The sequence below is a fragment of the Staurois parvus genome, unplaced genomic scaffold, assembly GCF_062004578.1.
Source record: "Staurois parvus isolate SC_StPar_1 unplaced genomic scaffold, SC_StPar_1.0 ptg001901l, whole genome shotgun sequence".
In the NCBI taxonomy this organism is placed as follows: domain Eukaryota; kingdom Metazoa; phylum Chordata; class Amphibia; order Anura; family Ranidae; genus Staurois; species Staurois parvus.
This window is the reverse complement of record NW_028319697.1, coordinates 79,270-104,896: the sequence shown is the minus strand read 5'-3', so window position 1 is coordinate 104,896 and position 25,627 is coordinate 79,270. Positions and strand designations below refer to the sequence as shown.

Here is a 25,627-nt window from a genome sequence, read left to right as displayed (position 1 = left end):
TTTGATTCACTGAAGTTTACTGGTGTTGTTCGGGGAGTGCCAATACAGTCACATCACAAGGACATACTGTATATTATGGAGTCACCAGTCAATCACATATAGCAGACAGTCCGCAGTAGTCGAAAACACTTGCATCGCCTGAACAGCCATCTCCCTACAGTCTCTCCCCTGCCCAGGGTCATCAGTACTCACACGACTGTGTTCTCTGTAGACATCTCCTAGCTGGGTATATCTCTTCAAGGAAGGAGCCTCACATATGGATCTCCAGCCTGACCTAAAAGGCCTTTTGCATTCCACCCCAGCCCCAACCTTTATAAGAGCCATGTGTTGGCTACATGCTCGCAGGTGTGAGGTGTTTCTTCCCACTTAGCTAATATGTGGGTGCTACCACTACCTAAAAGGGGCCACCTAGGAACACCTAGTGTCAAACCCTGCTATACCAGACACTATTCTTGTACACGTCACCTAGCAGAAAGTGGCTAACTGCACCAGCCTACGCTAAGCTAGTCACAGCTATGGATGATGGGGTTTCTGGTGTTTGGTTTTACTGTAAAGGGATCCCACCTTCTGTCACCCCAAACCCCCTGGGTGCTGTCATTTCAAGCACTGTACTGTTCAAGCAACATTATTTAGGACCGACACATGCTTTTCATCAAATGGTACTAGGCCTTCTTTCGCAGCCAATAATTTGGAAAGGCTGTCCTTGTTCTTGCTGACAAACACTGTCCTGCCACTGAACAATTTCTATCAAACTCTCATTATAAATGATAAGACCTCAGATGACACAGCAGTGCATTGTTTCTGCCTTCTATAACTCCCCCAGGAGTCTTGTCATTTAGGCACTGTGGCCTCCTAATGTTCTGTCTGTTACTTCAGTTCATCTATAGTTTTATGTCAGTTATTGAAGCAGTAGGAATTGGGTCATGTAGAGGTGTTGTATTTTGTTTGCATCCTGGTAATTATATGAAAATTTCATTTTCAACCTGACTTATTATGTAACTAGATGGCATTTCACTGTTCTGTCCAAATGTTGAATGACAGAATACAGCACCATGTAGCATCAGAAGATACTGCATATCAATTCAGTTTTTCTTTGTTTGTTCACTTGTTTTACTTTTTTCTCCATAAACATGTTGGAATTAATAAAAAATCCACAGGAGGGGCATCTTTTTATAGTAATTGGCCCCTTGGGAGTTTGGTATATCATTTATAGCTCTGTTCCAATTCCCTGTATCCCTTCAATAATGAGACACCATAAACTATAAAATATGGCGGCTGATCTAATACTCACACCAAATGACAGCTGACACTTGAATTAACATTTATAGTTCTTTATGTTCTTACATCTTGTGTCCATGAGGTGGGAAGTTTGTACATGAACCAGGGTTAGGCACAGCGAATTGCCTACTATCATCATCGGCATGGTATGTTCTGAACAGGCACTAAATATAAAGCAATGTATCCAACTGTCCATCCAGAGCCTCTGGTTTATAGACCGGATACATCCTAAATATAGAACCATTTATCCAACTGTCCATCCAGAGCCTCTGGTTTATAGACCGGATACATCCTAAATATAGAACCATTTATCCAATTGACCATCCAGAGCCTCTGGTTTATAGACCGGATACGTCCTAAATATAGAGCCATTTATTTAACTGTCCACCCAGAGCCTCTGGTTTATAGACCGGATACATCCTAAATACAGAGTCATTTATTCAACTGTCCACCCAAAGCCTCTGGTTTATAGACCGGATACATCCTAAATATAGAGCCATTTATTCAACTGTTCATCCAGAGGCTCTGGTTTATAGGCCAGATGCATGCTAAATACGAAACCATTTATTCAACTGTCCATCCAGAACCTCTGGTATCCAATTGTACATCTAGAGCCACTGGTTTGTAGACCCAATGCATCCTAAATATAGAGCCATTTGTCCAACTTAACATCCAGAGCTGCAGGTTTAGATCAGATACATTCCAAATAAAAGGCCATTTATTCAGCTCTCCATCCAGATCTGCTGCTTACAGAGAGATACATCCTAAATAAAGAGCCATTTATTCAACTGTACATTCAAAGTTGTTGGTTTATAGCTCTGATACTGCCAAGATATAAAGCCATTTATTCAACTGTTTATCCATACCCATTGATGGTCTTAGAATGTTGATTTCATGCAGATGGAATAAAAGCATTTATTTTGGAAAGTAGGATGCTATAAAGAGGTTTAGAGTTGGACTGATGGTCCAGTAGATCGGTTTCAGGTAACGAGGAATAATCAATCCAAGGTTCAAAAACCACAACCCTTTTTATGAATCTTTCATGTTATAGGTAATATCTGACTTCATTAGTAAATGCTTAGTAATTAGGATCTGTTCTGTGCTGTACAAACTCATTTTTGCTGTCTGGATTTTTTTTACCAGACTACATGCGGACAGAACAAGACAATGGTGATGGAGGTGTTTCTTCTGGGGTTTGGTAATCTCAAAAGCTCGAAGGATTTAATATTTGCTTTGTTCCTGCTCATTTATCTTACCACGTTAATAGGTAACATGTTAATCATAATCTTGATAGCTACCAGTCCAAGACTCCATTCTCCCATGTATTTTTTTATTTGCAATTTATCCGCCTGTGAGATGTTTTTCACTACAATAATCATACCAAACCTGTTGTACATTTTATGGTGGAATGGTGGTTACATGTCATTCTATGGTTGTATCATCCAACACCACTTGGTATCAGCGACAGGTAGTGCTGAATGTCTCCTCTTAACAGTTATGGCGTATGACAGACACTTGGCCATTTGCAACCCTTTGAGGTACTCTTCCATCATGAATGCCAGCAATTGCATCCATCTGGTAATTTGGGCTTGGCTTTTGGCATTCATATTGCTCATCATATCCACAGTATCAATCTGCAACCTACAGTTCTGTGATTTGAACATCATTGACCATCTGTATTGTGATCTAACGCCTATTTTGGAGATATCTTCTTCAGACACATCAATGGTGAAGATGGAGGTTCTCCTGTTGTCCTTTATTCTAAACCTTTTTCCATTTGTGCTGATTATTTTGAGTTATGTTTCTATATTTTTCACCATTCAGAAAATTTCCTCATGGTCCGGGAGACAGAAAACATTCTCCACATGCAGTTCACATTTAGCTTCAGTTTGTATGTACTTTGGGTCAATATTCATTAATTATTTGGTTCCTTCTCAGCAAAACATGATTAGGATTAACAAGATGCTCTCTCTTTTATATACTGTTGTTACTCCATTCTTTAATCCAATTATTTATAGTCTACGAAATCATGAAATAATGGTTTGCTTTAGGCAATATTTTACACTCGTTAATAAAAGGTAATAGGTAAATATTGGTATTAGTGTGGCCTAAACTAAAAAAATAATATAGCTCCCAGGGGCGGACTGACAACTCATGGGGCCCCCGGGCAATAGGGGATCATGGGGCCCCTGAGTCCTTGCCCAAACTCAAAAAAGCCTATGAAAAAGGTATCAGGGGCATCTCATAGGGCCCCCTACTGACCCTGGGCCCTCGGGCGGTGCCCGAGTTTCCAAATGGCCAGTGCACCCAAGATAGCTCCAATGCTCCATGAGGTGGGTCCTGTGGCTGGTGCCACTGTATGCTGGAGCTGGTCAAGATGTAAGGTTCATCAGACTTACCTTAGACTACAGAAAAATTGCACTTGGACGCATGCTGGATCAGCAGACTGTGAAGCTAAGAAGGTAAAAAATTAATAGATTTGGCTTCATCTTGGTTCTTTTCCCATAGAAGAACCCACCAGATGCATTTTACACATATGGGACTTAATGATAGAGGTCTCTATGATTAAGTCCCACATGAGCAAAATGCATTGGGAGGGGTCTTCTTCTATGTGTGGAAAATCAAGAAGAAGTCCATTAAGGGCCTTAAATGAACTCTTCCAAGACAAGACCTTAAAATTATATTTTCCAAGACATTACCAGGAGTTTCTGGTCTTTACAATTATTTAGAACCCCACCCCCAGCTACATCCTGCAAACCCCTGTAGGTTCTCTGAACTTGAAACCCAACCCATAGCTCTGCAAAAAATGAACAACTTTCACCCATTGATCTTATTACTCATTACTTTCAATTTTTTACCTCCTTCTCACAAAGTCTCCTGTATTGTGAGTCCTTCTTTCAAGCATCAAACTCGAGAGGCCTACTGACCTTTTCAGTGTAGCCTCTTATGTTTGTCTACTATACACCTTTTTTTCAGGTTCATCTTTTATCCCCCAACTGGCTATCACTTCATTTGCCAAAGTCTAGGTTCTTTAACCTCTTCATGCCGGCCGAGCGCAAATGTGCGGCCTCCTGGCATCTGGGCCTAGACGTCGAGCGGCCGCACATTTGCGTTCTATCAAAAAAGGACATATGTGCCGAGAGCGCGCACCCTGCACGCTCCTAGCACACATGTCCGGTACTCACGGAAAGGTCCCGATCCTCTTTCGATCGGGACCTTTCCCAATCATGTGACTGCCGTGACGTTGTGTCACGGCGGTCACATGACCCTAAACCCTGCCCCGCCTCACAGCTTCTGAAACTCTTAAAGGGCCAGGAGGCACCGGCGTCAAGGGGTTAAAGCATTAGTAAGCTTAAAAAAAAACATGGACCCTGGGTGGTTTTAGCCATAATGTGCTAGTACCACATACTAGCACATTATGTTATACTTACCTTAAAGCAAAGCCATCTAGTGGTGTGCTATCACCGCTGATAGGGCTTCCATCTTCACCTAGTGTTAGTCCTGATTTCGGCTGCAGCTGCTTGAATGGCTGATCTGTGATGATGTCACTCCCATGAATGTCCATGAAAGTCATGGCCACGGCAGAGAGCTCTGAAGTGACGGCAGGAGCATGCGTCCCTTCAGAGTGCATGCTTCGGAAATGTCTCCTAGACTTGCGGTATTTAGGAGATAATAATATGAGATACATATCCTACAAACCACAATTTTAGGAGATATTCACTGTACCTACAGGTAAGCCTTCTTATTATAGACTTACTTGTAGGTAGAAGTTCGAAAGAGGAGTTTACTTCTGCTTTAATAGGATAAGTAGATATCCTATTTTTGAAGTGGTCCTTTGGCAAAAATTACTTTAGAAAATAGGATCTACTTTAAAGAAAAAAACTTCCATGTAGCTTCGCAAGCCCGGTGATGCCCTCAAGTAATCCATAAAAACCTATGAGTAATGACCATACCTTTCCCTAGGGTCTCAATCATTGGTTCCAGGTTTCCTAGGTTTTCTACCATTTTAGCTTATAGTTAGTGGCTGTGATAGGTGTATTAGGAGAGGAGGGGGATTTTTTTTTTATTATTATTTATTCATTGAGCAAGTTTTAGATGTTGTTAGATGGACCCGGTTGTTGTTACATAGAATGAATAAAAAAAGGCACATGTCCATTGAGTTCAACAAAAGAGAGACATATACATAATATACATAAAGAAAACCAAAAGTAACAAACTTACAGGATGCAGACCCTTTAAAGGGAAGAAGAATGTAGCATCATAAAATTCCCCTTTAGGTAGCAAATTTCATAAATTGGAGTGGCATGTTTACAGGGGTTGCAAAGAAATGAACCCATGTGGCCCAAACCTCAGTAAAGTTACTAAGTCTATCCTTACAAGTAGCTTGCCATCCCTCAGAATCCATGATGTCCACTACCTTTGATCCAGTCCATTCTACTAGGCACATGTGGTGTTTTTTTTTCTAAGTGGTATAAGATGTTTTGCAGCATTAAGAAGATGTGGTAAAACACAACCAGGGGCGGACTGGCAACTCATGGGGCCCCCGGGCAATAGGGGATCATGGGGCCCCTGTGTCCTCGCCCACACTCAAACCACACCCAAAAAGCCTACGAAAGGTACCAGGGGCATCTCATGGGGCCCCCTACTGACCCTGGGCCCTCGGGCAGTGCCCGAGAGCCGGAATGGTCAGTCCACCCCTGAACACAACTATTGTAAAGGCTAATATGGAGAGCGGGGACATGGAGCAAGAATTGCAGCAGAGAAAGAGGCAAATAAACATCAAGAATGGTTTTGAATTTTATCTTAAAATAGTTATAAAGCCTAAATGATTTTTTACCAAGGCATTCCTTACATTACAGTAAAAATGTTTAGGCATCTGTATCCCCCTTATCCCCCCTTTTACTTACCTGAGCACTCATTAAATTCAGCGTTATTTCTGTCTGCAGCTCTTCTCTCCCCTCACTTCCTGGTCTCACTGGCTTTGCTGAGACAGTGAGAGCCATTGGTTCCCTGCTGCTGTCAATCAAATCCAAAGATAAGGGGGGGCTGATCCCTGTTGTCTGTGTCAATAGATGCAGACAGCGAGGCTCAGGAGTGAGCCTGCCTGAGTGCCTTCATAGAAAGCAGCTTTTTATGTGGGCAATCAGTGGGGGGGGGGGAGCCATTAGCTCCGGAAGGGGACTTGAGAAGAGGAGGTTTGGGGCCTCTCTGTGTGATTCCGTGGCACACAACAGGCAACTATAAACCTGTCTGTCATTTAAAAAAAAAATTGTTAACATCGGCCCATATGTGGAGGGTTATGTTGAACTGGCTACAACCCTTCCAACAAAGATCAGAGACAGGGGAAATCCGTGTTAGTTTAGTAGGTACTTGATACCACCTAGTCAATAACTTATAATTATATTCTTGTGTTTTAAATTCAGTGGAGCTCGAGTGGGTCAGTTGGTAGAGATGGGTCAATTGTAACTCAGAAAAATCATGTCAGAGGAGTCACTATCTGCTTCTCGAACAATCCTTGATGGCTACAGGGGTAACAGCTTGTTCTTACTTTGCCCCTAATGAGCATCAGATACCCTTTTTACCTCACCTAATCTACTTGGTCCCCTGCAGGGACTCAAATTTAGTGCTCAACCCAAAATGTTATCGCTCCTCACCAGATTCAAAGGGCTCTGATTTATCCTCAAAATCCATCATGGATCTTTTGGACACCTATGTCTTTGTCGATTTCTGCTGAGAACTCCATCCTCTGACTAGAGATTACACTTTTACCCATCCTCATGCTAGATATACCAATATTGACCATGTGTTTATACTCAGACAGTTCATTCCTCAAATAGTTTCTGCTTCTAGATTCACAGTACCCTGGTCTGACCACTTCCCAATTTTAATTGTCTCTTTCATTCTCAAACTCCCAAGATCCCTTTGGTGCCTAAATGACTCTTTGCTATCCCACCCATTGTTTGTGGATGATCTGCAGCTTTGCTTTGAAGAGTACTTTTGCTTTAATGCTAACAAAATGTCATCCACCGTCACCCTCTGGGAGGCTTATAAGGCATAAATCCAAGGTCACTTTGACCTTGGCATGCCTGCCCTAGAGTCCGAGCTAGAAGCCGCCACTGTCTATATAAAGTTACAACCCTCAACCTGCAATAGACAAGCAGTCAATAAACCTTAGGGGGACCTGGACCTCTGCATGACAGAGAGGGTGGAGCCAGGGGCGTATTTACTACAAGGCAAACAAGGCATTTACCTAGGGCGGCATTTTTCAAGGTGCACCCGGAAAAAGGGATGGAAGAAGGAACGCATGGTGACCAGGTGAGATCCAAGAGAGGTTGTGGGCTGCTTGATGGTGTACGGAGAGCCCAACTTTCATTTTGGGGGATGTCCAGAGCTGTGAAGGTGTCTTTCTCTCTCTCCTCGCTGTGGGGGGGGGCATAAATTGCTATCGTTTCCCATCTGGTTCCCGATAGCTATACGCCATTGGCGGCGGCCATTACTGCAGCTGGGGTTACTCGGGGGCCGTGACCTGGTCCCTGGCTGCATCAAGTCCATCCCCACCATCAGGGGCCCTCGTGAAAGGCAGCCTGGGGCTTGGACTCCGCGCCCTGAGGGACTCCGGTCTGTGGGTGGTGGTTGTCGTCAATCGGTGCATGACCCTACCATTAGGCCTGCCTGTCCATTCCACCGCTCCTGCCCTGACATTTCCATTCCCTAATGAAGAACAGTTTTGATTGGGAAGTATTGGTACCCAGCAGTTTACACATACAGTAACTAATATAATGTGTGTAACTGATGCAGGAGCAGCACATAATCTTTTAAACTGAGTCATAGATGGCAATCAAAGAATTGCGTGTGCCTATGTTAGAAAGAAGTGATGTAATTGTTTAAAGCACCACTCATCCATTGGGGATCTTTTAAACTTATCACATAGCATCTCCAAGGATATCCATTTATTGTTTAGAAGGAATTTGCCACAACATGTGTCTCCATCTTTAACCCAGGTTCCAAAAAAAGAGAGATGTTCACCTACCTGGAACCACAGCAATGCCCTGATTGGTGACAAAGAGGACCAAGGAGGGGCAAGGAAGTCATTGCAATGCATCCTGTCCCAAAGGGTTAAAATGTGTTTTGACAAGGCCTATCAAGCCACTTGGTAACCAGGGGGCTTATGACAAGTTCCTTCCTGGCATACATTTTTCTAACAGGACCAATAGTTTAAAAGATGAATGGAAATACCAGTTGTGAACCCTCTGTATGGCAATGGCTTTATAGTAAAAACTCACGTCTGGTGTACCAAGACCTCTTGTCCCCTTGGGTCATCAGGGTATAGACATTTGTGGTCTCTTGTTATTCCAGATAAAGTTAATAAATAGGCTCTGGAGGTGTGCAAAAATGGTTTTTGGTACCATAATTGGTATTATCTGTAGGAAGAACAGAATCCAAGTAGTAAATTAATTTGAATAATATTCATACAACCAATCCATGCAAAGGAGGTTCTATCCCAAGCACACAGGTCAATACGGCTCGTATCACAGGACCATAGTGTTTAGAGTACAGGCTATCAAGTGATCAGTAAGCTGTATTCCTAAATATTTCACAGAATTATTGGTCCATGAAAATGAAAATGCTTGCTGTAAAGTAGGGGCAAGTGCAGGAGTTCTTCCTTTTTTTTTTATTAAATGTTTTCGTTCACTTTAAACATTATCTGACTTCGAGATTGAACCCTAAATTGTTTTTCACTATTGATATACATTACTAGGGGGTCCAGGAACCTGTTAGTGATGTATAAGTCATTGCTATGGGGATTGCTGCAATCCGACATGTTCAATTGCCATTTAGCATGCTTTTTCATCAAGTGGTAATAGGCCTTCTTTTATTGGCAGTAATTCAATGTGGCTGTCCCGGATCTTGCTGATACAAAACTGTCCTGCCACTGAATGATTTCTATATAGCTCTCATTATAAATTATGAGACCACATACTGCACAGCAATGTACAGATGGGATCAATGAGGACCCTGCTACTGGAAGGTCACAAATCCAATGTGGACCCTAGGGTCCTCCACATCCTTTGCATGTCTCATTCCTTGTTGAGCATGCTTAGCATGTGGAGAACCGTAAGGTCCACATTGGAATTTACCTTCCAGTAGCAGGGTCCTCATTGGTCCTATTGTTCTTCTTGCAGTCTCTGGTGGTTTTCCCTGATGTCAAGACAATGATTGCTTTGCTTTAACTACAGGTTGAACAGACAGTTGACTCACCTTTGTGTTTACAATATATTTGGTCCTGAGGAAGTCTAAGAAATGCATCAAGCTCAACCACACATTTACAAACTTTGAGGGGAATTTACTAACACTGGAGCAGCTGTGCATGGTGACCTATCAGCTTCTATTTTTTTCAAAGCTTAAAGCGGTACTAAACCACAAAAAAAAAAAAATTCCCCTGCAAAATTCTGAGATACTTTATGAAACGCCTACTTTAGCATTAAGCCCTCCAGCAACGCGCTGTCACTGCTGTCAGGGCTTCTATCTTCACCCGGTCTTCCTTCTTGATTTGCGGGCTCTGGATGCTTGATTGGCTGAGCCATGATGACGTCACTCCTGTACATGTTCACAGAGCTCCAGAGCAACGACACAGGTATGCCGTTCCTTAATAACGCATGTGTCGGTGACGTCATCGGCTGCAGGGTCACTGAATATCTCCTAAGTGCTGCACATTTAGGAGATATTTCTTGTACCTACAGGTTAGCTTTATTATAAGCTCACATGTAGGTACAAGAGTCCAGCAGGAGTTTATTTCCACTTTAACTGAACAAACAAAAGATAAAAGCTGATTGGTCACCATGTACAGCTGCTCCAGACTCAGTAAATCCCCCCCCCCCCCGCCACCACCACCATTATTGTATTTATTATTTATTTTAGGTACTTATATAGCGCCGTCAATTGATGCAGCGCTTTACATACAGTTGTGTTCAAAATAGTAGCAGTGTGTTAAAAAAAGTGAATAAAGCTGAAAATCCTTCTAATAGCTTTTATTTCCATCCACACAAATGCATTGGGAACACGACACATTCTATTCCAAATCACAACATGAAGAAAAATAGATCACATTTGTGTTGTTCCTCTAAAAAAATGGAAGAAAAGTGAATATTAGACGGTTCAAAAAAATCGCAGTGTTTGCATTCTTCTTTACAAGCTCAAACATTCACTATATAAACTGAGAAATGTTTGAAGATTTTGCATTCCTTTGAACGACTTCATGAATATTTGGTTGTAGTCGCACTGTTTCTGAGAACTGCTGTACATCTGTGTTGCATGGAGTCACCCAACTTCTGGCCCCTGTGATCAGGTATTCCAGCCCAAGATGATTGGACGACATTCCACAGTTCTTCTCTATTTCTTGGTTTTGCCTCAGAAACGGCATTTTTGATGTCACCCCACAAGTTTTCTATTGGATTAAGATCCGGGGATTGGGCTGGCCACTCCATAACGTCTATCTTGTTGGTCTGGAACCAAGATGTTGCACGTTTACTGGTGTGTTTGGGGTCGTTGTCTTGTTGGAACACCCATTTCAAGGGCATTTCCTCTTCAGCATAAGGCAGCATGACCTCTTCAAGTATTCTGATGTATTCAAACTGATCCATGATCCCTGGTATGCGATAAATAGGCCCAACACCGTAGTATGAGAAACATCCCCATATCATGATGCTTGCACCACCATGCTTCACTGTCTTCACAGTGTACTGTGGCTTGAATTCAGTGTTTGGGGGTCGTCTGACAAACTGTCTCCGCCCACTAGACCCAAAAAGAACAATCTTACTTTCATCCGTCCACAAAATGTTGCGCCATTTCTCTTTAGGCCAGTCAATGTGCTCTTTGGCAGATTGTAACCTCTTCAGCACGTCTTTTTTCCAAAAGTGGGACTTTGCGGGGACTTCTTGCAGATAGCTTGGCTTCACATCGGCGTCTTCTAATTGTAACAGTCCTCACAGGGAACGTCACACCTTCTTTCATCTTCCTGGAGCTGATTGTTGGCTGAGTCCATGCCATTTTGGCTATTCTTCTATCCATTCCAATGGTAGTTTTTCGCTTTCTTCCACGTCTTTCAGGTTTTGGTTGACATTTTAAAGCATTTGCGATCATTTTACCTGAGCAGCCGATTATTTTCTGCACTTCTTTATATGTTTTCCTCTCTCCAATCAACTTTTTAATCAAGGTACGCTGTTCTTCTGAACAATGTCTGGAACGACCCATTTTCCTCAGAATTTCAGAGAGAAATGCACTGTAACCAGCATGTACAACATTTGCTGCCTTCCTTCCTTAAATAAGGGCAATAATTGCCACCTGTTTTTCAAAGAATGAATCACCTCACTAATAGAACTCCACACTGCTATTATTTTGAACACGCCCCTTTCAATGAGTGATTCAATGACACAGAATCAGCAGCATGCATGTCATGACTGTTGGGTCTGTTGGATTTCTGTTACTCTACTACACCTGCTAGGAAATTATTTTCCATGTAGAAATATCATTTCTACCAAAAACAGTGATTGATCCGGTTAGTGATGTCTGACTGCTATTATTTTGAACACAACTGTATATATTGTACATTCACACCAGTTCCTAACCCTCAAGGAGCATACAATCTTACATTCACACATACACATACTAGGGACAATTTAGACAGGATCCAATCAACCTACCAGCATGTCTTTTGGTGTGTGAGAGGAAACCTGAGTACCCTGAGGAAACCCACACAGGTACAAGGAGAACATGCAAACTCCATGCAGGTGGTGCCGTGGTTGGGATTTGAACCAACAACCCGAGTACTGCCAGGTGGAAGTGCTAACCATTTAGCCTCTGTGCTGCCCATAGTATTCAATCAATATGGAATGTTATATTAATGATGATATTTGTGAAGTGAAGGAGGGATTGTTTCTGTAATTGGTGGCACACTGTAGTATTCTATCAGTCTTCATTGTTTTTTATGGTACATAAATATTTTTAAGAATTTTGTAATAAACATATCATTTTATTGATACTGGTTTTGAATGTTAGTCTATGTCATAAAGGTTCCACATATCTACAAATGTCTGTTTTTCCAAGCTGACATACTGTGTACCTGGAATGTATTAGACTTTTCTGTTTAATAGTAGAATTATAGAGAATAGCACAATATAGCATTGCAAGATCCTATGTATGAATTAAGTTTGTGTTTGTTTGTTTCTTTGTTGAACCTTATATTCTAATTGCCCCCCTGAGAGTTCCTTATCATTTGTAGCTCTATTCCAGTTCCCTGTGGCTCTATCATGAGACATCATAAACTATAAAATATGATGGATAATCCAATATCCTCACTAAATGACAGCTGACACTAGAATAAACTACTATATTTATTCGGGTGCTTAGATCCTGATCCCCGGAGGAGGGAAGTGTGTAGAAGAACCAGGGCTAGTCATAGCCAATGACCTAACATTACCAGCAGCATGGTATGTTCATACCTGGCATTTCTTACAAAGCTGTGATGCTTTTAGGAGGACCAAGATAGAAATGTACATCCATTTATACAGAAAAACAGTCTTTATCTTTTTTTTTTACAAAGGGGACTTTATTTTTATAATGTTAAATTCCTTTTTCATGCTTGGTTAAAGTTATACTGGCATAGATTATTTTACAGCTTCATTTGTTATTACATAGACAATTGCTTCTGACCATTTATATCCTACATATACGCTTTATTAGGTACACCTGTTCAATTGCTTAGTAACACAAATTGCTAATCAGCCAATCACATGGCAGAAACTCAATGCATTTAGACATCTAGACCTGGTGAAGACGACTTGCTGAGGCTCAAACCGAACATCAAAATAGGGAAGAAAGGGGATTTAAGTGACTTTGAACGTGGCATGGTTGTTGGTGCCAGACAGGCTGGTCTGAGTATTTCAAAAACTGCTGATCTATTGAGATTTTCATGCACAACCATCTCTAGGGTTTACAGAGAATGGTCCGAAAAAGAGAAAATATCCAATGAGAGGCAGTTGTGTGGAAAAAAAATGCCTTGTTGATGTCAGAGGTCAGAGGAGAATGGGCAGACTGGTTTCAGATGATTGAAAGGCAACAGTGACTGAAATAACCAAGGTATGCAGAATACCATCTTGTTGAATCTATGCAATGAAGAATTAAGGCAGTTCTGAAGGAAAAAGGGGGTGTAACCTGGTACTAGGAAGGTGGAACTAATAAAGTAGCCAGTGAGTGTAAAAAACAGCAGTTTAATTCCCCAAACACAGCCTAAGTACAGAGCAGGGGTGGACTGACAACTCATGGGGCAATAGGGGATTATGGGGCCCCTGTGTCTTTGCCCAAACTCAAAAAAGCCTATGAAAAAGGTACCAGGGGCATCTCATGGGGCCCCCTACTGACCCCGGCCCTCAGGCAGTGCCCGAGTTTCCAAATGGTCAGTCCGCCCCTGGTACAGAGCCATTTATTACAACGGTTCATCCCAAACTACTGTTTTTAGCACAGAGTATGAAAAGGATTCTTGTCAAGTGCCTAGGCAAAACTACAAGTTTGGTGCACAGAGCGATTCAAAATATAGAGATATTTATCCAACTGTATATCCAAAGCCATTGGTTTATAACCCAGGACTGAGCGGTTGTAAGGTCATCCAAAATGGACAACCAGTCACGGCAGACCCAGAAGATAGTTGGAGAACTGAAAAAAAGCCTCCAACATATATCTAGTCAGGTGCTCAGAAACCATGTATGTGTCAGGGTTCCTAATGCATCCTCTTCCTCTCTAAAACCCTTTTGTGCAAATTGTGGTGTTCTGTAACACCAAAGACAGCTCAACACATCCCCAAACCTCTCATTTAAAGGATGTGTAGTTTAGACGTAGTTAGTCACATTCAACTGAACTTGTTCTGTAATGTGGGGGGCATTTTGTGTATTATCCAAACAACTTCTTCAATTACAATGCGTGTCAGGAATACACCATAGACTTTATATTGACACCTTAAAACACTTTCATGCAATCACCATAGAATGTGTACATGTTGATTGTCCATGAACAGGATGGGAGGTATGAAAATCATGGGAATCTTCTTGTAACCTGATCCTATTGTTGATCTCTTAGATTGTAAGCTCCCAGGATCAGGGCCCTCCTAACCCTCTTGTATTGAACTGTATTGTTGCTGTATCGTCTCCCGTTATATTGTAAAGCGCTGAGCAAACTGTTGGCGCTATATAAATCCTTTATAATAATTTCAGGAAGCCTGCATAGGTTTTAGCTCCTTGATTTATGTGGCTGAAATTGTAAATTGGTGTCACAGTGGTGGAGATGTTAAAATGGTATTATAATCCCACCAGCCGCTTTATAAGGTATACCTTGCTAGTGCCCTCACACCATTACACCACCAGCATTTACCATTGATACAAGGCAAGATGGATCCATGCTTTCATGTTTTTATGCCACATTCTGACCCTATCATCTGAATGTTGCAGCAACCAGTCTGCCCATTCTCCTCTGACCTCTGATATTAACAAGGTATCTTTTTACACACAACTGTTGCTTACTGGATATTTTCTCTTTTTCTGATCATTCTCTGTGAACTCTAGAGATGGTTGTGTGTGAAAATCCCAGTAGATACCCGCTGGTATCTTGTCCCAACCGGAATTGCGAAATTTACCTTTGATTATCCCCCAGTTTGTTTCAGAGGCTGCGCAGACCTAGGAACATTTTTTCATATTTGGTGGGATTGCCCAATCGTCCGAACTTTTTGGGCGGAGGTATTCAGAACACTGTCTGCACTCAGTGCCACAACCCTCCAACCAAGTCCTCTAGTCGCGCTTCTCAATCTCCGGCCACCAGACATTACGAAGGCAAATTTTAAGCTCATTCTACAAGTCACCACTGCGGCCAAACAGGTTATCGCTAAAGCATGGAAATCACCCTTACTGAGTACGACTGCAGTCATGACTAGGGTCACTCAGGCAATGATCCATGCAAAAATAGAAGCCACTATCCTAGATTCCATCCCCAAGTTTAAAAAGATTTGGAACCCATGGGTGGAGCATTTCCTCCCACCCAACTTTGACGAGTCCCTTCTCAACCCATAATCTATGTTTTCTGCTTTACGGGAACCATCCTTTGTTGATACTGCGGTTATTTGGCTATTTTCCTTATCCCCTTCCTTGGAACCGTACACCCTACCCTTCCCTTCCTCTCCCCCCTCCTCCTTCCCTTCATGTCAGGCTCTATTTGATAATTGTTGTTCACTCTTGTTAGTGCTGCCTGACTAGTATAAATGGGAACCTTTCCTGTTCATTTACTGTACACCTCTAATATCCCATTTGCTTACTTATAACTTATGTTGTTGTACTTTAAAAATAATAAAATATTTGAACAAGAAAATCCCAGTAGATCAACAGTTTTTGAAATACTCAGACCAGCCCATCTGGTACCAACAAGCATGCCACATTCAAAGTCACTTAGATCCGCTTTCTCCCCATTCTGATGCTCAGTTTGAACTTCATCAAGTCATTTTCACCACGTCTACATGCCTAAATACATTGAGTCGCTGCCATGTGATTTGATTGGCTGAATGGCAATTTTTGTTACCAAACAATTGGACAGGTGTACCTAATAAAGTGGTCAATGAGTGTATGTGAAAGATATATGATGTTCAAGATCCCCACACCTATTCAGGGATGGTTGTCCTGTTTGACCTCATTCAGGCTCTTGTAGCTGTTCGTTTTGTCCAGAATTTGCACCCCATTGTCTTCCAAAGAACATTTCTTTTTTTGTTAAGGTTTAGGAAAACTGCTGAGTCCTGTCCTGTAGAATTTGACCTCCTATGCTGGACCATTTATTTGTGGAGACTTTTTTTTTTGTTTCGCCAATGTGCAGCTCTGTCCATTTCTCACCACCCTGCACTGCATATACTAAGTTACTTTGCTTTGTTTGGATGTTGGGTCTTTGGGATGTACAAGATGTAGTGTATTGCTGAGCTTGAAGGACACAGATGCAATTTTTGCTAAAAAAAATCCTTCTGGTTTTTTCCAACACTTCAGCTACATTTAGGATGACAATACTACATGTTGTACTTCTCCCTTCTGATGTTTTTGTTTGACCTTGTGGATATTTTAACAAAGGCTCAGTCTGGGTAGCCACAAACAATCAAAGAACCCCTGAGATATCTGTTATCCATGTGTATAGATATTCTGTTTACTGATACCATCTCAGCCTGTTTGAAGAATGAACACTTATGTATACATCCTGGCACCAACAATGAGATTGTGGTAATAGAACAGGGTGGTTCCATAATTTTCGGACCACTAATCCTGTTTTTGGACAATCAACATCTATGTAATGCATTGTGATTGGATGACAGAGTCTCAAATTGTGGATATAAAATATAAATGCTGGGGTATTGTCCTGACACTCATTGGAACTGAATAGGTGGCTTGAATAACCAAGAAACGTCTTCAACAGTTGAATGTCGCTAACTACTGATAGCTATACCAGGGGCGGACAGACCATTTGGAAACTCGGGCACTGCCCGAGGGCCCGGGGTCAGTAGGGGGCCCCATGAGATGCCCCTGGTACCTTTTTCATAGGCTTTTTTGAGTTTGGGCAAGGACACAGGGGCCCCATGATCCCCTATTGCCTGGGGGCCCCATGAGTTGTCAGTCCGCCCCTGAGCTATACCATGACATATTTAGAACCTACACACACTAAAGCCTTGTACACACTGTAAGATTTTTTCTTTCAGCCCAGTGGGCTGAATGAAAAAAAAATGCAGCTTGCTTTACTAACAAAAGTGGTGTTAGTGCAGCGATCTCCCCTGTCATGTTATTGTGGTATGAAAGTGGGGACTGCCCCTGCCAGAGCCCAAGGGTCAAGGTTCCCAACCATTGGCTGAGATTGGTGATTGGAAGCCAATCAACAGACCTTTTTCGGTCATACCTCTTCGACAGAAGCCGGATAAAAGCCCGGCTTCTACCAGACTGGTTTCTGTTGAACAGCCAATACACCCTGATATTCGGCCCATGTGTACTTAGCATTTATTTTTGTATTTTCAATGCAGCCCTTGAAACCCCATTTAACCACTTCCAGTCCGGACACTTTTACCCCCTTCCTGACCGGGGCAATTTTCAGCTTTCAGCGCTATCACACTTTGAATGACAATTGCACGGTCATACAACACTGTACCCAAATGAATTTTTTACCATTTTTTTGAGACAGATAAGGCTTTATTTTGGTGGTATTTTTATTTTTTTTGCTATGTAAATGAAAAAGTCCAACAAATTTTTTAAAAAGTGTTTTTTTATAAAATTTTGCAAATAAATAATATTTCATCATAAATCTTTGTCAAAATTTATTCCGTTATCTTTTTAGTAAAAAAAAAAATCCAAATTAGTTTATAACCAAAAATTATAATTTTTAAACTTTTTTTTACATTTTTATTTTTTTTTACATACTGTTACCCTAGCAGTACAGTGTCACCATGGTGACACTGTACTACTTGTGGGGGGTGATGAAGATTTTTTTTTTTTTTTTTTTACACTGATTGCTTTTACACCCATATAGGATGTAAAATCAATCATTTCTCTTTCTCTCTGTCTGCATTCTTGCACTCATTGAGAAGTACTGAGTGAGTTGTGATTGGTCACAGCTTGTCACATGGTACAAGGCTGTTGTGAATGGCCTTGTACCATGTGACCTCTGTGATCATTCACAGATTTCACACGTAGTAAGCAAGTCACAAGTGACATCTTGCTTACTATTTTGCATGTGATCACTGATTGGCCAATCAGTGATCACATGATCGGGACCTCGTACAGAGGTCCCGTCCGACGATTGGTGTTTCACTGTGTCCGGAGGACACAGCGGGCACCGGATCCCAGGGAGCGTGCACAAGCAGGGTGCCCGTTTATAAACGGCCCTCCGCCCCGCACTGCCACCGTACGGCCGTTTATATGCAACGGCCGGTCAGGAAGTGGTTAAATGACTCTATGTTGTAGATTATGTTTTTTTTTTTTTTTTGGTAGATACTGTATCACCTATTGAAGTAGATATCCCCTATGGCTTAGCTTTCTATGCCTCTATTTTTGACAATAGTTTGTTTTTTAGCCCCCAAAAAGAAGTGTATTAAATATCAAGATTTGCTCTCCATAGACTTTAATAGGGCTTTGGATAAAAGTTTGGATTTTCCAAATTTTAGGGATGCTTTTCAATACTGGCTGTGATTTTTACCTGTGCAGATGCATTTAGCCCTACTCAATGCTCCTCACTATCCTGAAGTTGTAATAATAGTGCTACTAAATTAATGTATATTTTCAGATGAAAAAAAAATTGAATGGGACAGGAAAAAGTATAATATAAATGTGTCTGTCACATACCTGGTGGAGATTGAGCTGGAGAGGGGGCTCTTACACCTCTTGTCCAACACCCCCTGGTAGTGATGACAGGAGATATGAGGGCACAGAGAGGAATGAGGGCCGGTGTAACAGGCAGCACCAGCTAAAGAAAGTAGATGACCATAGATCACCAGGCAGGAACCAGGAACTGGAACAGCGAGGTGCTGGAACATCAGGCAAAGGGCAGTCAGGATACAAGCCATGGACATTACATAAACAGACAGCAAGGTATAGGAGTACAAGAAAGGAGCAGAGTCAAAATACAAGCCGAGGTCACAGGAGGCAAGCAGAAATCCAGGTCAAAGACAGGTTCAGGGGAAACCCCAGTCATGCATGGGTAAGCAGGTATAGCAGGTGAAGGCTCAGGATAAGCAGGAACAGGGGTGGACTGACAACTCATGGGGCCCCCGGGCAATAGAGGATCATGGGGCCCCTGTGTCCTTGCCCAAACTCAAAAAGCCTATGAAAAAGGTACCAGGAGCATCTCATGGGGCCCCCTACTGACCGCGGGCCCTCGGGCAGTGCCTGAGTTTCCAAATGGTCAGTCCGCCCCTGAGCAGGAACTAGCTGAAGACCATTCAGCAATCTGTTTGTTTCATAGGCCAGCTAAAATTGGTTCTTCAGCACCAGTGCCTGCACTGTTTGTGCACATGCTAATACGTTGCTATGTGTGTGCTAATGCCCAGAGGTGGACTGACAACTTATGGGGCCCCCGGGCAATAGGGAATCATGGGGCCCCTGTGTCCTTGCCCACACTCAAAGCACACCTAAAAAAAGCCTATAAACAAGGTACCAGGGGCATTTCATGGGGCCCCCTACTGACCCTGGGTCCTCGGGCAGTGCCAGAGTGCTCGAATGGTCAGTCCGCCCCTGCTAATGCCTGTTTTGCATTGAGCCTTCGCTTAGAATTATGAACATGCCCATGAATATGAGCATGTAACAGTCTTCTTGTTCCAACACGTACTGAGTATTCATTATTTTATACTGTGACAGTGCTTTACCATGACAATGGGTTAGAAGGATTTAGATCAAACAGGGCTCTCACAGATGCAGGTTGAAGGGCTCCAGAATGTCTATGCTGAACAGAATTCATATTTCTAGTTTTCTCTGGGCTTGGTAAATCCCAGATTGGTTTTTGGAATCTGGAGGCATTGAAGTGTCTTGAGAGGGATAAAGTCTCTATCCCTGGGTCCATGTCTTACCAGAAACCAACAGCCTGACTGTGCAGATCAAAAAAAATCAAGAGTCTGGCACTTAGGACATGAGATCCCCGGCCCAGAAGCCAGGATGTGGGCCAGCGCTGCGGGGAGCTGTGAGAGGGTACAAACTTTGTATGTGTGTACTGTGGTGCTATAAAATGGCCTGAAGGAACAGACAAAAGGATTTGAGGCAGGAGCAGTGATACTTCAAGAAGAAGCCAAGAGGCTTAGTACCATTTGATTTTGTGTTTTGAAGTGGTAATGGAAGTGCCTGTGGGGGAAATGCTGTAAGTTACTTTTGAACTTTTTCCTTTAAATAAAAGTGGGTCAAAAGCCCTGAAACAGTATTTCCTGAAGGTCTGAACTCACTAGAAAGCACAAGGAATGCGTAAAACCCCCAAAATATCACAATTCATCATACATAAAAATAAATCTGAGGTAGATATCTTAAACCTCAGCTCGTATGATTCTCCAATGCTGTATGTTATGCTGCTTTTTTAATATATTACCTTTTATCAAAGCTTTTCATTCTTCCATGTGACACATTGGGGGTGCACTTGAAAGTGCAGTTGCTCTAGATCCCAGGGGAACATGGTTGGAACATTTTTTAAAAAAGCATTATTGCTTGCACATGATTGGATGAAAGAAATCAACAGAGCTTTGCCTCCTTTCAGAGCTTTCCCTTGGATATACAGCAACTGCACTTGCATTGCACAGCCTATTTGCCTTTAGTAAATCAACCTCACTGTGTGCCATTCATCTTCAGTCTTCTTTGAATAGCACCACGGTAATGCCCAATCCAGGGGGCAGGACTATGACGCCCCACATATTGGTTGGTTGGTGGATCACCTTACTTTATTTTTTTATGACGTGTAAGCAATTGACGTAAATTTTGTTTTACTTAAAGTGTAATTTCACCTTTTCACAAAAAAAAGAAAAGAACACTGGTGGCACTGTATTATTATTATTATACAGTATTTATAAAGCGTCAATGGTTCGCTCAGCGCTGTACATTACAAAGGGGACAGAACATGTGACAGAACAATATCAATACAATGCAAAACATGAGGGGATCGAGGGCCCTGCTCTTTAGAGCTTATGATCTAGGAGGGGGGGGATGGTGGTACAGGAGGAGATAGCTGTGGGGGATGGAGTGGTAGGAAGAAGAGTGAAGTTAGCAGGGGGTGGGGTAGGCTTCCCTGAAGAGATGGGTTTTCAGGGTGCGCCTAAAGGAGAGGAGAGTAGGTGATAGACTGATGGGTTGGGGCAGGGAGTTCCAGAGGATGGGTGACACCCTGGAGAAGTCTTGGAGGCGGGCATGGGAGGAGTATGCGTGTTGGGTGGTACTTGGATATTAGGTCGGTGATGTAGTTCGGGGCAGTATGGTGGACAGCTTTGTACGTCAGTGTTAGGATTTTGAATTTGATCCGTTGCGCAATCGGAAGCCAGTGGAGGGATTGGCAGAGGGGGGTGGCGGGGTATTATCCACCTTTCAGGAAGAGTGTAGGACAGGAAAAATATTCATTCCTCTTAGGCCTCTGTAGGAGTCACAAGGTGAACTTCTGTCCTGTTGGATGGTGTCACCTGGGTGTCCCCGCTTCCATCTTTAGTGAGGGCAGAGCTTACAAAAAGCCCTGGTTGACTGCAATTGGTGCACATTCTGCATGCAGTAAGGTTAGGAACTGGAACCCGTTCGTCAGAGAGAGTGAATATAGCACAGGGACAGGTTCCAGAGGAGGGGGATAGAATAGGGATTGGCACAGATTACGCTGAAGACTTGTCCGCTATTGTGTAGTGCATCTGCCTGTACCCACCTCTGTGTCAAGTATCTCCGGCCTTGGTCTTCTGCTCTTCTGCTGGAGTTCCATCTCATGTGTTAGTTGTGTTGCTTATTTATAACTGTTGAAGAGACTCAATCGTTGTATCTAAAACTATTACTAATATAGTCTGCTTTCCGAGTCTTCCCTTTGGGTGCCTACCATCTGGGTCCCACCGCAGCTCCCAGCCTACAAAATAACACCCTGCAACCTCTCCACCCCCCTCCATTGCATCACCAACATACCTCCAGTTTATGAACTGTGCTCTTCTCAATCTTTCTTTAGGACTTCTGGAAATTTTGGTTCTTGGGTTTGTAATAGCCTTTAGTTTTATTTCTGAGAGTACAGGAAAGATTATAGCAGATAAATAGTTGAATATGTAGAGTAGAGGGTTTTTTTTTTAACATGTTATAAAAGAAGAAGATTGCTAGATTGTATGCTCTGACAATCAGGGTCCTCTGTTTCATCTTGTATCAAATTGTATTGTAACTGTAATGTCTACCTTCATTTTGTAAAGCGCTGAGCAAACTGTTCTATAAATCCTGTATAATAATAATAAGAAGAACCTCAAAACATATTGGCTTTCTACTTATACATCATGCTACATAAAACCCTCTACTGGACTTATTCAATACTGGACCTCTCTAAGATCTTTTGGTGATATCTCTTTTTGAGGGAGAGCTGCTTCCAAAAAGTTTAACATTTTGGACTACTGATTTTCATCTACTCTGGAGTCCAGCACTCCTACAAAACACTACTTAAATTTTATTGCAGAAGAACAATAAAAGGATGAGGATTGAAGTTGATTTAGAAATATGAGAGAAAGTAATGGGAAAAAATAATGACCTAATGTGGTAAACACAACAAAGCCTTTCATTTCCCTATTCTTCTCATTTCTTCCTGTAACAACCTGTTTAATCGCATTTGTCATCATTAACAGATGCTTAATAATTATTTTACATTCTGTGATTCATATACTAATGTTTAGTGCTTGTATTTTTACCCACCAGGCCACATGTGGACAGAATAAAACAATGGTGACAGAGATGTTTCTTTTGGGGTTCGGGCATCTCCAACATATAAATAATTGTATTTTTGTTTTGTTCCTCATCGCTTATCTGGCCACAGTAACAGGGAACATGTTAATCATAACCTTAATATCTACCAGTGCAAGTCTTCAGTCTCCCATGTACTTTTTTCTGAGCAATCTATCTGCCTGTGAAGTAATTTTGACCACCACAATCACACCTAACATGCTGTACATTTTATGGTCAAATGGAGGTTTCATATCATTCTTTGGGTGTATTATCCAACATTACCTGGCATCCTCAACCGGTAGTGCAGAATGTCTTCTGTTAACTCTTATGGCTTATGACAGACATTTGGCCATTTGCAACCCTCTGAGATACTCTTCCATTATGAACATTAACACTCGTAACCATCTGGTTTCTTGGACATGGATGGTTCCATTTACAGTCATGGCCATGTTGATAATTACGATCTGCCACCTACAGTTTTGTGGTTCAAATACTATTGACCATTTCTATTGTGATCTAGCTCCACTTCTACAGCTTTCTTCTTCAGACACATATCTGGTGGATATGGAAATTATCTTCATAGTCCTTTTTCTAGGCGTCATCACTTTTGTCTTGATCATAGTCAGTTATATCTCCATATTTTCCACCATCTTGAAAATTTCCTCAAGGTCTGGAAGACAAAAAACCTTCTCCACATGCAGTTCACATCTAGCTTCTGTTTGCTTGTACTTTGGATCAATATGTATTACTTATATGGTTCCATCTCAGCAAAATGTGAAGATGAACAAGTTTTCCTCTGTGTTATACAATGTTCTAATTCCTCTTTTGAATCCAATGATTTATAGTTTAAGGAATCACGAAATGAAAGATAGTTTTAAGCATTATTTTAAACTCATTAATAAACGGTAACAATCGGTGTGTAGAGTTCTTTATATATGTCAATAAGCCATCATCATCTCCATATTGTTTTTTTTAATAAGCAGATCACCAAAAGGAGTGGGTTACTAGATTGAACACCATATTTGATTTTTGCAAACACAAAATATTGGAGGACTTAAAGTAATTCTATTAGATTAGAGTAAACATAGAAAAGTGATAAGTTGGGTATTAGTGCTTTCAATGACTTTTGGCTTCAGTATTTTCATTGAAAATTTGCGCAATTTTCACACACAATTCTTATTGAATTTATTGAAAAGATACATGAAAGTAAAATAAATCTTGTGTGGGGAAAAAAGACCCCTTAATGTGTAGGTACAGACAAAACATTTTATGTTTAGCTTTTGATATGATTGAGAAAGTTAAAGCAGGGGTGCCCAACCGGTGACCCACAGAGCCTTCTGATGTGGCCCGTCATCCCACAGCGTCAGTGCTGTGAATGGAGCCGGTGGTAGAGGAAGCAAGGAACCGTGGAGCAGAGCTGCATAAACCGATGCCTTCTGTATAGCTCAGTCTCCTGTCATAGGTGGAATGATACCAAATGCAATGCCTGGGACAGCAACAGTCAGTGATACCTGAATAGAAGGCTGTTATTAAAGGTCAGTTTATTTCTAAATCCACAGTGTATATATGGGCATATCCAGGGGCGGACTGATCATTTGGTAATTCGGCTCTGCCCGAGGGCCCGGGGTCAGTAGGGGGCCCCATGAGATGCCCCTGGTACCTTTTTCATAGGCTTTTTTGAGTTTGGGGAAGGACACAGGGGCCCCATGATCCCCTATTGCCCGGGGGCCCCATGAGTTGTCAGTCCGCCCCTGAGCATATCTGTTCTGCAGTGGTTACTGGGCTGCTTTCAAACTGTTATTACCTGCGGGTATGGCGGGCTTTCAGAGAGTGCACCACACCTGCAGGATATAATAGAAGTCTATGGCAAAGTGCAGCTAACCCGAAGGAAAGCCACAGGTGCACTGCACTGCACTGCACCTGTGGTGAACAGATCAATAAAAGTAGGTGCATGGCCAGTGGCGGACTGACCATTAGAGCACTCGAGCACTGCCAGTCAGTAGGGGACCCCATGAAATTCCCCTGGTACCTTTTTTATAGGGTTTTTTGAGTGTGCGCAAGGACACAGGGGCCCCATGATCCCTTATTGCTTGGGGGCCCCATGAGTTTTCAGTCTGCCCCTGTGCAGGGCCTTCCCAATAGAAAACATGCAAACTCTACCTAATGCACGTAATGAAAAATTGAAAAAACACAAACAATGTAAAATATTGTAATATACTAGAACGTCCACATGGTAAATGATAAAAAATCCCCAAAACCATATTCTTGTGAACAAAAAAGGAAGTGAAGTGATACATTCTTCTTTTAAAACCAGCAGTGCTCCACCAACGTGTTCTCACCAGATCACATTGGCCAACAAAGCAGCCAGCAAGCATTTGATATCAGATATTGTGTTTAGCCAAGTACAGTCATGGCAAAAAATATTGGCACCCTTGCATTTCTATCAGATAATGCTTGGCCCAGAAAATTGTTGCAAATACAAATGTTTAGGCATTCTCATGTTTATTTCTTTTGTTTGCATTGGTATGACACAAAATTGGGATTAGCCACAAACTCTTATTTGGAAGGGCCATTGATCTGTTCACATATAAATAAAGTGTCATTTTACAATTAGAGGGGCAGCTGCCTTGTGTATGGGTTGTGTTGGTTTAAGTCACTTAGTTTATGGGATGACACTTTCTTATCACTAATTTAATTCTTCCAGGGGTAGGTTTCCTGCCTTCCAAACCCCAGAAGTTGTATGTGCCTTGGGGTAGGTACAGTGGGGATCGAAAGTTTGGGCACCCCAGCTAAAAATTTGTATTAATGTGCATAAAGAAGCCAAGGAAAGATGGAAAAATCTCCAAAAGGCATCAAATTACAGATTAGACATTCTTATAATA

The 25,627-nt window shown here is 42.0% G+C and overlaps 2 protein-coding genes across 2 annotated transcripts; both read left to right on the top strand.

Moving 5' to 3' along the window:
* The first annotated feature begins 2,442 nt into the window (after window positions 1–2,442).
* On the top strand, window positions 2,443–3,360 carry LOC149433850 (olfactory receptor 10AG1-like). The gene has a single exon (XM_089664369.1). It carries the CDS (start codon window positions 2,446–2,448, stop codon window positions 3,358–3,360), a length of 915 nt encoding a protein of 304 aa, XP_089520495.1. The 5' UTR covers window positions 2,443–2,445.
* A 19,379-nt stretch (window positions 3,361–22,739) lies between these two features.
* On the top strand, window positions 22,740–23,654 carry LOC149433849 (olfactory receptor 10A7-like). Its single transcript, XM_089664367.1, has one exon. The coding sequence runs from the start codon at window positions 22,743–22,745 to the stop codon at window positions 23,652–23,654; it is 912 nt and encodes a 303-aa protein (XP_089520493.1). The 5' UTR covers window positions 22,740–22,742.
* Window positions 23,655–25,627: the final 1,973 nt, after the last annotated feature.

What these genes read in the sequence shown, in the direction of transcription:
- LOC149433849 (XM_089664367.1), top strand. Translation starts at nt 22,743, where the DNA reads ATGGTGACAGAGATGTTTCTTTTGGGGTTCGGGCATCTCCAACATATA.
- LOC149433850 (XM_089664369.1), top strand. Translation starts at nt 2,446, where the DNA reads ATGGTGATGGAGGTGTTTCTTCTGGGGTTTGGTAATCTCAAAAGCTCG.